Source organism: Urocampus carinirostris, chromosome 1 (assembly GCF_059441175.1).
Source record: "Urocampus carinirostris isolate Australia breed hairy pipefish chromosome 1, RoL_Ucar_1.0, whole genome shotgun sequence".
NCBI classification, from domain to species: Eukaryota; Metazoa; Chordata; class Actinopteri; order Syngnathiformes; family Syngnathidae; genus Urocampus; species Urocampus carinirostris.
In genome coordinates, this window is record NC_142349.1 from 2359748 (window position 1) to 2375644 (window position 15897).

Consider the following 15897-nt stretch of genomic DNA (forward strand, 5'->3'; position numbering starts at 1 on the left):
ATTCCATGCTGCAGCTGCCTGCCCTCTCCAACACCTCTGTGTGCGGCACTCTGTCCCTCCATGTGATGCCAAGGATCTTCTGAAGACATCTTACATGGAAGGTCTCGAGGCTCTTCAGATGGCGGCTGTAGATAGTCCATGCCTCACATCCATACAGTAATGTCGTGATGCATACAGCTCTGTAGACCAGCATTTTGGTGTGGAGTCTAAGGTTGTTGTTTTGAAAGACCCTTATCCTTAGTCGACCGAAAGATGCTGATGCTTGCTTGAGACGGCTCTGGATCTCATCATCCAATGAGCAGGTGTCAGACACTATGCTCCCCAGATATTTAAAGGTGGGCACCATGAGCAGGTGTTGCCCTGCTGCTGTGAGGGTTATTGGGTTTGGTAAGAGGTCAGCACTGGACTGACAGAGTACCTCTGTCTTCTGGGTGTTGATCGTCAGTCCCATTCTGGTGTATGCAGTTACAGCTGCCGAGAGAATGTTTTGCAGAGCCTCCGGTGTATGGGCAACCAGGGCACAGTCATCAGCATACTGTAGCTCAATGATGGTCTCTGAAGTCAGTTTAGTAGTTGCCTGTAGCCTCCTGATGTTAAACAGGTTACCATCAGCCCTGAAGTTGATGGTAACTCCAGCCTGCTCCTCCATCCTTCTACGTAGCAGTGTTGTAACACAGACGAGGAAGATGTTGAAGAGAACTGGAGCCAGCACACAGCCTTGCCTCACTCCAGTTTCGACGCCAAAGGGCTCTGAGCTGTGTCTTCCAACTACCACTCTGGCCGTCATCCCTGAATGGAACTGTGCAAGAATGGTGAGAAACTTGGGTGGACACCCAAATCTCTTCAGGACTTGCCACAGTAGGTCCCTGTTCACAGTGTCAAATGCCTTTGAAAGATCGACAAAGGCGATGAACAAGTCCTTGTGCTGCTCCCGGCATTTCTCTTGGAGCTGACGTGTCACAAAGATCATGTCGACTGTTCCTCTGTCCTTTCGAAAACCACACTGTGACTCTGGGATGACGCGTTCTGATATTTTAGAGATGAGTCTGCGGAGCATGACCTTGGCAAGGACCTTTCCAGCAGTGGCCAACAAAGAGATACCCCTACTGTTGGAGCAGATGGATTTATCTCCTTTATTCTTAAAGTTGGTCACAATGTTCGCATCTTTCCACAGTTGCGGGACACACTCTCGTCTCCACACCTCTGAAATATATTGAAACAGTGTCCGTGTACAGAGGTAGCCTCCTACCTTGAGAAGTTCAGCTGGGATGTTGTCAGGTCCAGGGGATTTATTGTTTTTCAGGGTTTTGACTGCATGCAGGATTTCATTGAAAGTTGGCGGGAGGTCGAGGTCTGGCAATTTAGGATGTTCAGGGAGTTCTGAAAGGACAGTTGGGTCCACTGGGGTGGGCTGGTTGAGCAGGGTGTTGAAATGCTCAGCCCACCGCTCCACTATCATAGCCTGATCCTTGATTAGAGATGTTCCATCAGCAGATCTAACAGGTGCCAGTGAGCAGTGTCTGGGGCCATAGATGGTTTTTACTGCATCATAGAAACTGTGCATATCGCTTCTATCAGCGTGAGACTGGATTTCATTGGCTTTTGAGATCCACCACTCATTTTGCAGTTTTCTGAGCGTTCTCTGGGCCTCGGAACGAAGGGCTTGCCATAGCTTTTTATGGAATTGAGATTGTGGGTTGTTCAGGGTGGCTCTGTGTGCCTTGTGCATTCTGTCCAGGAGGGTTGAGATCTCTCCGGCATTCTGGTCAAACCAGTCCTGGTGTTTTTTAGTTTTAAAACCAACGGTTTGGGCTGCAGTGTCAAAGAGGGTGGTAGATATATAGGTCCACTTCTCATCCATCCCAGCCTCTGACATGACCAGCTGCTCAATGTTTGCCAGCCTCTCTGCTAGAGAGCAACGGAAGTTGTCAAGGGTGTCGCTACTGGAGAGTTTGGCACAGTTGAGTGTCTTCCTCTTTGAACCACCCTGACGTGCTAGGGGCCGGACATGCATTCTGACCTTTGTCAGAATCATGCGGTGGTCGGTCCAACAGTCTGCCCCACGCATAGCTCTTGTAATGAGCACGTCCTTCAGGTCAGCCCTCCTCACGATCGCGTAGTCGATCAGATGCCAGTGTTTGGACCTGGGATGCATCCAGGATGCCTTATATTTATTCTTTTGTTGGAAGATGGTGTTTGTGATGGTAAGGTTATGTTCCGCGCACAGACTAAGAAGTCTCATGCCATTGGAATTAACTTTTCCAATGCCATGGGCACCTATCACACCATCCCAGTTTTGCAAGTTCTTTCCGACTCTTGCATTGAAATCACCAAGCAGCATGATTTTGTCATTCCTCGGGATGTGACTGAGGATGTCATCGAGTTCCTGGTAGAAGCGATCCTTCTCTTCATCATTCGATGGCAGTGTTGGTGCATAGGCACTAACTAATGTGACATGTCTGCATTTTGCAAGTGGGATGCGAAGAGTCATTAGTCTTTCACTGACACCCACTGGTGACTCTGTGAGCTTCAGCAGTAGGGTGTTCTTAATTGCAAAACCAACTCCGTGAAGATGGTGTCCGCCCATAGGGTATCCCTTCCAAAAGAATGTATAACCCTCCCCCTCTTCATTGAGTGAGCCTTCCTCAAGGAGTCTGGTCTCGCTGAGCGCTGCCACATCCACATTATATCGCTTCAGCTCGTTGGCAATGAGTGCTGTTCTGCGCTGTGGTCTGTCCAGACTGGTATCCAGGAGTGTCCTTATGTTCCATGCTGCAATTCTAAATGCTATTGTTTTTCGACCGCATAGTGGAATGTCCCGACAGGCGCGGTTTCCTGTCCGGGTACTGTGCTGAGTGGGCAATCTTTAGGCCACCTTTTCTAGGCCTTTCCCCAATTGGGGTGAGCAGTGCGGCCACTAAATAGTGCTGCTCAGACGCACAGGGGTCTGCCGGAAACAGCTGCCACTCAATCCCAGCTGCTAACGACCCTTGCCCTGTGCCGCTGACGTGCAGAGGTCCAGCTAAGAGCTTCCAGCTCATTCAAACCTGCTCCCGTCACTGGATACTCCATCGCCGCCAGACTTTTGTGATCGGGGACTCAGGTAAAAGAAGATACCTGCGCAATGATGGTTTTTAAAGTGGCGTAAGGGGTGCGCTTTCCCCAACGCCACTATCTTGATTGTAGAGAAGACGGTTCCAGTGGCAAGGGAGACCCTAGACGACCGGCATCTTCCTACAACTGCAGGCGGCTGCCGGGATCCAGGTCTGTGGGAAACCGCCTCAAAGCGTGCCGCCACCAGCTTTTGGGATCACTCTTAGTCTGGACTCTACCCTTCGACCTGTTCGGCTTGGGTGACCCTGCCAGGAGTACGAGACTCCCGCCGACATAGCTTAGGGGTCATTGAGACGCACAAAGTGCCCCACCACGATAAGGTGGTGATCCGTCGGGGCTATTGGACTAAAATGCAAACACCTCACTTGTAATGTTATTACCACAATACTTAATGATAGAAGTGGGTAAAAGGTGGATGCTAGCTAACTATCTGACCGATGCTTATACAGTCCAATATGTAAAAGTCACAGTGTCATACCAACAGACCCCGTTTGGCCTGTACATCATTAAGAATCCTTTATATGGTAGCTCATTAAATAATGTGTTTTCACTGTTGAGTCCCTTTATGATTAAAAACCCACAAAACGCCCCCAAAACACCAGCCAAAGCATTTAAAACTCATTTGAGTTAAGTGAAAACAGCACCATGCAGATCAACAGGGCTACATCATTGATTATTTTAAGTTAAAAATGTTAAAAATTTGTCATGTTACCCATTTTAACCCACTATGGCTGAAAGAGATGACAACAAAGATTTGGTCGCACGGCCATTTTCAAGGGAAGAAAAATCTCATACCTGTCAACCGGTACGTTTTTGCCGTACAAAGTACGTTTATTGTTCATTTTAAGACGTGTACGACATACAAGAAAATCTGTACGGAAAAAAAGCAAATTTGTCAATTATGGGTACCACCGACTATCACGAAACGCCAAATCAATCAAGTCAAACGAGTTCGAGTTGTGTCGTGAAAGGAAGTCCGTCTCTTTTTCGGCTCAACTCATTAAAGAGAACCGGCTCTCAAACGGCTCACTTGCTTTGGTGCATTATATTACGAATTATTGTGTTGTATAAATAACTTAAGAAAAAAAGGATGTATAAAAGGAGAAAATGAAAAAAGACTGGTTTGTGGTTATCTCTTTAATCAGTATATTACAAGCAATAATTTAATGCAAAAAATGAATTAACAATTTGAATAAGAAAATATATTATTCTATTTAATTATATTTGCATGTATTTTTTCCTTCTACGGTGAACGTCCAAGCTACTTCATTTTTGAACTTTTTTTATAATAAACCTCATTCATGTCGAGCAACTCAGTATCTCACAACAAAATGTTCATTAACAATATATATGATATAACGAAACACATGTACAATATACATGCTAAACTACATAAATAAACACGCTTGAAAAAAAATATGGTGTAAGATTATTTTGTATTTTGTAAGAGAAAATACGACAGTTTGTAAGGGCATGGAGCCCTGGAGGTTGACAGGTATGAAATCTTGTGAGAACAAAATGTTTGGGGACAATTCATTTTCAGTTCTCTTGTTTTTAAAAATATGCATTGTTATGTATAGTGATACATTTTAATATCAGACTAAAGATTTATTAATATTTAAATGCTCCAGAAAATAGCCCGTGTTGTTCTCCATTAGGGCGATGTGATTCCCAGTCGTGTGCTTATGTGTAGGATTTCTCCAACTGCGATGCCATAAGAGGCTATTTGGATGGATATCTTTTCAAGTTGGACTAAGTAGGACTTCACTGAAACTACTGCACTGAAAATACCTCACCAGTGCTTGGTCATTGTGATTTTCTAGTAAAATAGTTTTTAATGGTTGACGATTTATCCCACTTTTTAATAATTAACCACGTAATAAAATAGTAACTGTTGTGATTTTGCAGTGAACCCAAACGAAGGAAGCAGGAAAAGACAAAATGTTCCAAAACAGATGACATTTAATAACAAATTCAATAAAAAAAAAGTAGCAAGGAAAGGTTTTAAAAAAAACAACAGAAAAAAAAAACCAACAAAACTGTCAGAACCAGAAACAAACCTCGCAAATCAAGATGAAGCTGGTAAAAAACGTGATGGTGATCTTTAGGGTGGAAAATGAAAATCACCCGACACAGAGTGCTGTCCAAAATGTCTTTATGAAACGTGAGGCCAATCAGGGACAGGTGTGGGATGATTTGAGGAACCTGTCCCGATTAGACACTTACAATAATAACATAGTAAGAACATTATAAGTTGTTATTTTATAAATGCATATCAAAGTGGGTGCCCTTTGCACTCCTTAGTTACAAAAAGTAGCTCACAGCTTGAAATTGGTTGGAGAAAGATAACACACAGATCAGTCGTCCTGTTCCCTTTGCAGAAAGACAGCCCCAAAGTATGATGCTTCGCAGTGGGTATAATGTTCTACTCCATCTTTCTCTCTTTCTCTCAATCTCTCTCTTGTTCTTTTTCTTTTTGTCTTCCTCTCTTTCTTTTCTCTTCATCGTCTTCATTATTTATCTGCCGCTTTCTTTTTATTTTCATTCTCATCTTCCCTTTTTCCTTTCTTTCTTTCTCTCTTTCTTTCTTTTTTTCTTTCTTTCTTTTTCTTTTTCTTTTTATCAACCCCTCTTTTTTACTTTCTTTATCTCTTTTCTTCTCACTCTTTTTTCTCTCTCTTTCCCCATATCACTGTCTCTCTTTCTCTCGGTCATCTTCCCTTTCTTTCTTTTTATTTTCTTCTCTTATTCTCTTTTTCATCTTTTCCTCCCTTTCTTTCATTTTTGTATTATTCTATTTCTCTCTCTTACTCTCACTCTTCCATTTCTTTCTCTTATTCTTTTTCTTACTCTTTATTCCCCCTCTTCTTTCTCTCTCTCTCCCTTTCTCTCTCCCTCTCTCTCTCCCCCTCTCTCTCTCTATTTCTCCTTTTATCTTTTGGTCTTTTTTCTCTCTGTCTTATTTCTTCTTCCAATAATAAACTGGTAATAATATAGTAACATCATAGAAAGCAGTGTAAGATAAGTTATTATTTAAAAAATTAGTATCAAAGTGGGTGCCCTTTGCGCTAAAAAGTAGCGAAACGTAACTCTTAGCTTCAAAAAAAGGTTGGAAACCCCTTCTACAATTTTGTCTCTGGTGTCCTTCGACAGCTCTTTGGTCTTGGCCATAGAGGAGTTTGGAGTGTGACTGACTGAGGTTGTGGAAAAGTATATTTCATACAGATAATAAGTTAAAAGAAATGCCATTAATACAGGTAATGAGTGGACCTTCGTTCGACCTCGTTAGTAAAAGTTAGACCTCTTTGACAGCCAGAAATCTTGGTGTTTGTTAGTGACCAAATACTTATTTTCCACTGTAATTTGGAAATCAATTCTTTAGAAATCAAATAATGTGATTTTTTGCGTTTTTCCATGTCCTATCACTAATGGTTGAGGTTTACCTATGTTGACAAATACAGCCCTCTCTAATAATTTCAAGTGGGATTAGATTGCACAATAAATGGTTGACCTCTTCACTGTATATCATGATAAGCGCCCATAAATCCAATCCAATGGCGGCATCTGCTGCCGAGACGGTATCTTGTTACTGAGTGGTAGATCGTTGGGCCTGCAAACAATGAGGACCATCGTGCAAAGGGGCCATCAATGACTCGATAAAGTGCATTAAAATGTAATTTTGAATTAGGAATAAACTCATCTTTTTGAATCACTTAGATGAGCTGTACCTGCCGCCTATGAGAGCGATTGACAGTCTGCTTAATGAGCAGAAGAAAAAGTTGCTGAGAAGCATAACCATGAGTTCTCAACACCAGGTAAATCACCTGATGGGCAACCGGAGGAGGTGCGAAATTAGAGGTTCTACTTTTATCCTGTGTCTCTCTTGCCCAACAGGAGGCTCTTCATATATTCCCTAAGTTCACAGCAGACCAGTTTGAATCCGGATGTGTTAAAGTTCGGCTCTGTGGTGAGGGCTACAACCGCAAGACTCTCAATCGCAGCAGGAGGAGCATTCCAAAGCAACAAGTGAGTGTCACTACCGTCATGACAACTTCATCTCTCTGATATGTTTAATGGAGCTTTGAGATTTCTACACCGGCAGATAGCTTGCACCGTAACACAAAAGCACTGAGTATTATTTAGATTTACATTAGAGATCTTCCACACAATGAGATCAAGAGATCATATATATCAGGGGTCTCAAACGCAATTAAAAGTGGGGCCACTGAAGTTAAGGTCTGGGTGAGGTTGGGCCATAACAGCCTTTCCACAAGAAAAGGTCCAATACAGGGATTCCGCAGTTCTCAAACAATTATTATGTTATTTTTCTTTTTTGCCCGGGGAGAGAACGGAGAGTGAAAGAAGAGAGCGAACAAGGAAGAGAAAAGAAGAGAGAGAGAGAGAACACAAGAGTGAGAAAGAGAGAGCATGTGAGAACAAGAGAGAGAACAAAAGAGAAAAAGAGGAACATGAGAGAGAAATAGAGCGAGCACAAGAGAGAGAGAGACCTAGAGAGAGAAAGAGAGGCAGCGATATAGGGAAATCAAGGGAGATAGGAGAGAGAGAGAGAGAGAAACAGATAGAGAGAGAGAAATAATTATTATACTTGGTCTGTTACCTGTAATAACACAGTTATGAATGTTTTCTTCAGTTACAAAAAATATTGTTTGCTGTATATGGGTTGCCTGTGAGCTGTAAAAACTGGTTTCGCACGTGCTGGGAATATCAGTTCAACAAAAAGTGGCAAGAAATTTAATTTGAATTGCACATTAGGGAAATGGGGTGGGATTTAATAAGTTTTTTTCCAACTCTCTTTCACGTATTCTGTTATGATTTAGGTTATATTTACATGTGTACACAGAGAATATAACTGCCTGAAATGAATTAACAAAATGAAATAAAATGAAATTAAGAAAAGAGAGGGAATAAAGGGAAAAGTTAGATAGATAGATAGATAGATAGATAGATAGATAGATAGATAGATAGATACTTTATTCATCCCCTAAGGGAAATTCACATTTCCAGCAGCATCCCTGAGCTGAGAACAGTACAATAATAAAGCCAAAAGAATACAATATACAAATACCCAGTGTGACGTGCAAATGCCCACTGTAGCGTGTTATATAGAGTAACTAAATAGTGCTACACAGAATACATATTGCAGTAAGATTCGGTAATATCCAATGTAGGTGGTGTGGTTTAATGTGGGCCTTTACTCTGCCGGGTGGAGTTAAAGAGCCTCATGGCATGAGGAAGAAAAGATCTCTTCAGTCTGTCCGTAAGTGGAAAGTGGAAGTTAGACAAAGAAAGAGAGAAAATGCTTAATACTTTGTTGATCCACCTTTGGCAGCAAAAATACAGCCTCAAGTCTTTTTGAATATGATCCCACAAGTTTAGCACACCTATCTTTAGGCAGTTTTGTCCATTCTTCTTTGTAATAAGTCTCAAGCTCAATCAGGTTGGATGGGAGACGTTTGTGCACAGCCATTTTCAGATCTCTCGAGAGATGTTCGATCGGGTTCAAGTCTGGACTCTGGCTGGGCCACTCCAGGAAATTCACGGAGTGGTTCTGAAGCCAATCTTTTGAGATCTTGGCTGTGTGCTTTGGGTCGTTGTCCTGCTGAAAAATGAACCTTCGCCCCAGCCTGAGGTCAAGAGCGCTCTGAAGCAGGTTTTCATCCAGGATATCTCTATATATTGCTGCATTCATTTTTCCTTCTATCCTGACTAGTCTGCCAGTTCCTGCTGCTGAAAAACATCCCCACAGCATGATGCTGCCACCACCATGCTTCACTGTAGGGATGGTATTGGCCTGGTGATGAGCGGTGCCTGGTTTCCTCCAAACATGGCGCCTGGCATTCACACCAAAGAGTTAAATCTTTGTCTCATCGGACCAGAGAATTTTGTTTCTCATGGTCTGAGAGTCATTCAGGTGCTTTTTGGCAAATTTCAGACGGGCTTTCATGTTCCTTTTACTAAGGAGTGGCTTTCGTCTGGCCACTCTACCATACAGGCCTGATTGGTGGATTGCTGCAGAGATGGTTGTCCTTCTGGAAGGCTCTCCTCTCTCCACAGAGGAACGCTGGAGCTCTGACAGAGTGACCATCGGGTTCTTGGTCACCTCCCTGACTAAGGCCCTTCTTCCCCGATCGCTCAGTTTAGAATGCCGGCCAGCTCTAGGAAGAGTCGTGGTGGTTACAAATGTCTTCCATTTACAAATAATGGAGGCCACTGTGCTCATTGGGACCTTCAAAGCAGCAGACATTTTTCTGTATCCTTCCCCAGATTTGTGCCTCAAGACAATCCTGTCTCGCAGGTCTACAGACAGTTCTTTTGACTTCATGCTTGGTGTTTGTGCTCTGACATGTACACTCAACTGTGGGACCTTATATAGACAGGTGTCCTTTCCAAATCATGTCCAATCAACTTAATTTACTGCAGGTGGACTCCAATTAAGCTGTAGAAAGATCTCAAGGATGATCAGTGGAAAAAAGATGCACCTGAGCTCAATTTTGAGCTTCATTGCAAAGGCTGTGAATACTTATGTAAATGTGATTTCTTAGTTTTCTATTTTTAATAAATTCAAAACAAGTAAAAAAAAAACTTTTTCACATTGTCATAATGGAGTATTTTTTGTAGAATTTTGAGATAAGAGATTGAATTAATACAATTTGGAATGAGGCTGTAACATAACAAAATGTGGAAAAAGTGAAGCGCTGTGAATACTTTCCGGATGCACTGTATATTAAACTGCAGCTGGGTGTTGTCCTGTCGGGCCAGATTAAAACCCTTAGCGGGCCTGATCTGGCTGGCAGGCTGCATGTTTGACACCCGTGCTTTAAAGACCCGTCAAGTTATTTATTTCCCACTTGTGCGCGGTTGTGAGTGGGTTTTTTTCATGTTATCAGTACAGGATTTGGATTTCTTTTTCTTTACACTGTATGAAAATAATCTGTCTTTATTCTTTTCTAATTGATTTTCAGGATCTGAAGCTCTCTATTGAAACGTGCCGTATCTTCAGCCTGTATCATTCCCTTCACCACTATAAGTATCACACTTTCCTGCACTGCAAGACGGAGGTAAGACTGCTGCCTTTCTTCTCTGTGCTCAATCAAATTAACCCCTAAACAGGGGCCATCAGACTGTTGAGACACAAAGTCATGTCTTTACGATGTCACCCATCACCAAAAAACATCATGCCACATTAATTGGAAAGCTTAAACTCTTGACATTCAAGAAATGATGACCATCTCCAAATGTACTCTTCACAGCAACATCACGATCAGTGGGGTTTTTAAGGGTTATTGTTCTATCTTCGTTATTCATTATCCATTATCCGTTATCGGTCAGTTCATAATACGCTACAAAGCCTAGGAGCCGGGACACTTACTCTCAGCCAAAAGGCCAAGCTAAGGTCCTAGCCCTAAAGCCTTGCTGCGATCATTGCGAATGCACCTTTCCCGGAGGTACTGCAATACCGGGCCGATGCGTGGAGTGGACAGAGCAAGCTCATATTCCATCTCCGAAATGCAAAAATCAAAGATAGTGGTTTGAACAAATTTTGGTTTGAACAAATTTATTGACACTAAAAACAGAAAACAATCATGACAATCTCAACAGCAATTAAGCACATTCACAATATTATATTCCAATATTACGTTTTTAACAGCAAACACAAAGTGAGGTTTGAACAAACCTTCTCGAAAATCAAACATATTCACAATTTCATTATATAACATCTTTGTTAGTGTCAATAGATCCGTCCAGGCCAAAGTCGATTGTCCTCGGTCTGAACAAATCCACCGACACCAACAGCAGCAAAACACAGCCATCAAGCATATTCACAATTTTTTTATATCTGACAATATGACGTGACGATATGACGTTTTAACATTTTTTCCTGACATTTTCAACATCAATTAAACAATTTCAGAGTTATTTTCTTTTAACAGTAGTTAACCAGCGTGTAAAAGGCAATACTATTGTGCAAGGGCATAGCTCTGCATTCCCACCCTCCCAAGCAGCATTCTTCCAGTCCTCTGTGTGGGTCCTCTCCCTTCTGGGTTCCACAACCCAGGCCGTTGCTGCCGGGACTCCCACAGTGTAGCTCCGGCTCCCCCCTCCGGGTGGGTGCAGACGAGTCTTCTTTATGGCTGCGTCCTAGGCCCGCCGCTCGCAGATTGTATGGTATCTGCAGCCATTTGGAGCACAGCCACGGGGGGGATCTGCCTGCACCTCCATACCAGCAGGTTTCTGGAGGTCCAGATGGCGTCCTTGATGGCGGCGAGAGTGAGCCAGTCCCTGGCAAAGTCGTTCCGAGGCCTCCTCGACCGACTCACCCCGTAAAGCACGTACTGGGCATCAGGGACCTCTCCTGCTGGCAAGTCCGGGAACTTTCCTAGTTGTTCGGCCATTGTCCACAAGACCTGGGCAGCGCTGCACTCACAAAAAAGGTGCCTCACCGACTCCTGGGCGCCACAGCCAGGTCGAGGGCACGTCGAAGTCGCTGACATTCCTCGGTGGTGCATTACGGCTCTGACTGGGAGAACCTCTTGAGCCACCATCCATGACAAGTCTCGTAGTCTGTTTGGGAGGGCAGGATGATTGACGTTGCTCCAAACCGTTGTGGATTCGCCAAACGCAAGCCCCCGCACAGGGCTTACTGTAGCTCGCTCTTGCACAATAGCAATAAGGGCCCTGTGGTTTTGTAAAGTGTGACATTCTTGTGTTTCCAAATCAAACTTCTTCAAAAAATCCAGAATAAAGAGATGTGTTGGTGGCAAGTTAAACGAAACTGGAATCAAACGATTGTCTGGTACAAGCTTTAGCTTCCGCAAATATGAGCCCATCCAAGACCGGGTCATTCCTTGACTTTTCGGGTTGTTGGGTGGGCCCACAGCGTTTTGGAAGTGGAGAGAGACATATTTGCTTCCCAGGAAAAGCTGGAGGTCAGGCACTCCTTTGCCCCCTTTTTCCTTTTTCTTTTTCATTGTATCTCTTTTTATCCTTTCCCACTTTGAGCCCCAGACAAAGCGAAAGATGGCTCGGTCCAGTTGTAACAGCACGTTTCTTTTAGGCATAAAAATTAAACTGATTGACAAAAGCATTGGGAGGATGATCGCTTTGATGATTAGGACCTTCCCCTCTATTGTCAGTTTTCTCAGTGACCAAAAAACAAGTTTTTGCTTAACTTTCCTTGTCACGTCATCCCAGTTGGTCTCGCCTCCTCCATCCGCATTGAATTTTATCCCTAGGATTTTCTGGTCTGTCTTTAACACCGTCAGCGGGAGTCCTGCCTTTTCTGTCTCTTTCCACATTCCATAAAACTTCACTTGTGATTTTTCTCTATTTAGCCTTGACCCAGACGCCCTCCCAAACAGGTCAGTCAAGTCAAGGGCTCTTTCAACAGATGCGCGGTCAGTACACAAAATATTAAAATCATCCATGTACAAAACACACTTGGTAATTTGTCCCCCACTTCCTGGGATATTGATGCCTTCGACAAATCTATCTTTTCTTAACATTTGTGCCAAAGGTTCAATGCAAAGAACATAGAGAAGGGGAGACATAGGGCAACCTTGACGTACACCGCAGTTGATCTCGATTGCTTCCGATAAATTCCCGTTAATCATGAATTTGCTGTAGATGTCTCGGTATAGCAGTCCTACCCACTTGATGTATTTTTGGGGAAAACCACATTTTTGCAATACCCTGCGAGACTCGATCAAAGGCTTTTTCGAAGTCTAGGTTTAGGACCGCTAGTCGCATGTTTCTGTCTCTTGCATAACAAATGGTGTCACGGATCAGCATGAGACTGTCGCTGATCTTGACTTCAAGAGTGCACTATATTCTACACTAGCTGGTATAATTCACTCAAAAGTATTGTAATATTCTACTCGGGAAAGGATTCCCCTTAATCATGGTCTGGTTACATTCACTAGAGTCCAGGGAACCCAACCGTGTAAAACATTAGCTTCCAAAACACGCGATAACGCTGAAATAGTTTTAATGTGGCGTGCGAGAGCTTAAATTGTCTGAGCGTCAAAAAAGAAACCGGTCAAAAAAGTGCTTTGACCAAAAACTACATTTCCTACAATGCCTGACGACTACAATATCTGCCAGGTGACGGCTTAGTGCCACAACACGTCAGTATATCTGTATCGATGAGTAGAATTGAGAAATGATTCCAAAAATGTCTAATAGATTTTGTTATTTTGTTTTTCAGTGATACCTCCACATACGACGTTACTGACATTATAGACCAGGGGTCAGCAACCTCTTTGATGTGGAGTGCTGCTTTCAAATTTTCTTGTAAATTAGTGTGCCACACCAAGATTAATGACTCGCACAACAATTTTTTTATATCCAACAGAGCTGTCATTTTACACCAGTTCGAAGATACAACATGGATATACATTGAAATTTTATAACTGACCAATTTATCTTCCACTATTCTTGTTAATCAACAAACTAAAAATTACTGTGAGTAACATGTGGAAAGGCCTGTAGACATCCATGACTTCAACTATTCTTCATCAACAATGAACTACAATCAAAATCAAGTGATATGGCAGTGTCTGAAACTCGTGACAAAAAGTTACCGGACACCCGGGCAGACAACTCTGAAAGGTTGCCTGCCCAGCCACAAAGTTGCCTGCCCCATTTTTCACAACTTGAAACACAATAAGATGACTCATCGCAAAAAAAAAAACAACGTTGCAAAGTATTAAGGATTGATAATCAGAATATATAACAGAACAACACAAAAATTATGTTTATTATCAATCTACTTACAACATTCATTGCATGGATATGACATCACTGTTTTCCATCTGCCATCAGTATGTACCTATGTTTACTCATCTTCATTCATGCAATGTTTGCGTTGTGTCGTCTGCTACAAGCCACGTGAACTCCTCTTTCCACGATGCTTTTAATGTATGTTTACGTTTTGTAGCGTTATAAAAATTTTTTCCTTGGAATATTTATTCTGGGGCTGAGGTTTTGGCTTGATTCCTAACCACTTCTCAATTTTTCTTGTGTTCTCTGTGCGTCTACTTTTGTTAAGATTTGTCAATTTACTAGCGCTTTTACTCGTGATATTGCGGTAAGACGTTTTCCATTGTGTGACGTCATTACGCACGCACCATATTTTGTTTTGCTATTGTCGATTGCCATGTTGTATTGAATGGAGTCGTGTTCTTGTTTTGCTTGCTGTTGAGGAATAAATATGCTTAAAGGCTGAACCACAATGTCCTGCTTATCTTCTCACGCATAAGGAAACTGCACAATCTGACATATCCTTCACAACTTTAGAAATTTATATGCAAATGTGCCACCTTATAACGCTCAAAATTGGAATAAAGCAAACGTTTGATTTGAAAAGAGGCTTTTTTTTTTCTTTCTCGAGAAAGTTATACGCCCGACGTAAAATATGCACTCCCCGGCAGACGTTATTTCAAACACTGGATATGGACAGCTACCACACCATTCATCAATAAAATCTTATTTTAGACTATCAAAACTTGAAACACACACCTTTAATGTATTCGCCATCAGTAAATGGTTTTCCGTGCTGCCATTCAATAAGCAATGTCATGGCTTGGTTTTGGTTTGAACAATTTTATTGACACTATTAACAGCAAATAAACAATGTGAGGTTTGAACAATTTTTCTCGACAATTTTAGCAGTAATTAAGCATATTCACATTTTCGTTATATCTGACAATATGACATTTTTACAGTTTTTTCAACATTTTTAACAGTAATTTATTGTTTGAACAATTTTATTGACACTATTAACAGCAAATAAACAATGTGAGGTTTGAACAATTTTTCTCGACAATTTTAGCAGTAATTAAGCATATTCACATTTTCGTTATATCTGACAATATGACATTTTTACAGTTTTTTCAACATTTTTAACAGTAATTTATTGTTTGAACAAATTTATTGACACTAATAACAGAAAACAATCTTGCTTCAGTGATGGCGTTTGTAGCAGTGACAGATGTGTTTGTTTGCCCTATCCGGACACAACGCGTTTTAATGTCTCTGCCATGTCAGACTCATCATTGAATTCATGCTCATGTTTCGTCTTGTCATGACGTGTACACTTGATGTGCGAGGTTTTTTTGGTTTGAACAATTTTATTGACACTATTAACAGCAAATAAACAATGTGAGGTTTGAACAATTTTTCTCGATAATTTTAGCAGCAATTAAGCATATTCACAATATCGTTATATCTGACAATATGTCATTCTAACAATTTTTTCAACATTTTTAACAGCAATTAATGGTTTGAACAAATTCATTGACACTAATAACAGAAAACAATCTTGTCAATCTCAACAGCAATCAAGCACTTTCACAATATTATATTTCAATATGACGTTTAACAGCAAACACAATATAAGGTTTGAACAACCCTTCTCTAAAATCTTAATAGCAATCAAGCGTATTCACAATTTCGTTGTATAACATCTTTTTTAGTGTCAATAGATTCGTCCAGGCCAAAGTCGATTGTTTTTGTTCTGAACAAATCCACCGACACCAACAGCAGCAAAACAAATACGACAATCTCAACAGCCACCAAGCACACCCACAACCCCGCTACATCTGACAACATGACATGACGATATGACATTTTATCGCTTTTTTCTGACATTTTCAACATCAATCAAACAACTTCAGAGTTATTATCTTTTAATAGTAGTTAACCAAAGTGTAAAGGGCAAAACTATTGTGCAAGGGCATAGCTCTGTCATCCCACCCTCCCAAG

At 41.7% G+C, this 15897-nt stretch overlaps 1 protein-coding gene and 1 pseudogene across 2 annotated transcripts in view; one reads left to right on the plus strand and one right to left on the minus strand.

Moving 5' to 3' along the window:
• The window catches only part of LOC148373227 (proline-rich protein 12-like), a 58824-nt gene that overhangs the window by 34054 nt on the left and 8873 nt on the right, over positions 1 to 15897 (plus strand). Inside the window, exons 13-16 of one of the 2 annotated variants that reach the window (XM_088336921.1) lie at positions 6832 to 6929; positions 7009 to 7140; positions 10098 to 10193; positions 13340 to 14360. In XM_088336921.1, coding sequence (XP_088193047.1) covers positions 6832 to 6929; positions 7009 to 7140; positions 10098 to 10193; positions 13340 to 13342 — 329 coding nt within the window. In that variant the 3' untranslated portion in view covers positions 13343 to 14360. Of the gene's footprint in view, positions 1 to 6831; positions 6930 to 7008; positions 7141 to 10097; positions 10194 to 13339; positions 14361 to 15897 lie in introns of those variants that run through there. The other variant, XM_088336840.1, reaches the window with a different exon arrangement.
• On the minus strand, positions 10559 to 10717 carry LOC148373228 (U2 spliceosomal RNA; annotated as a pseudogene).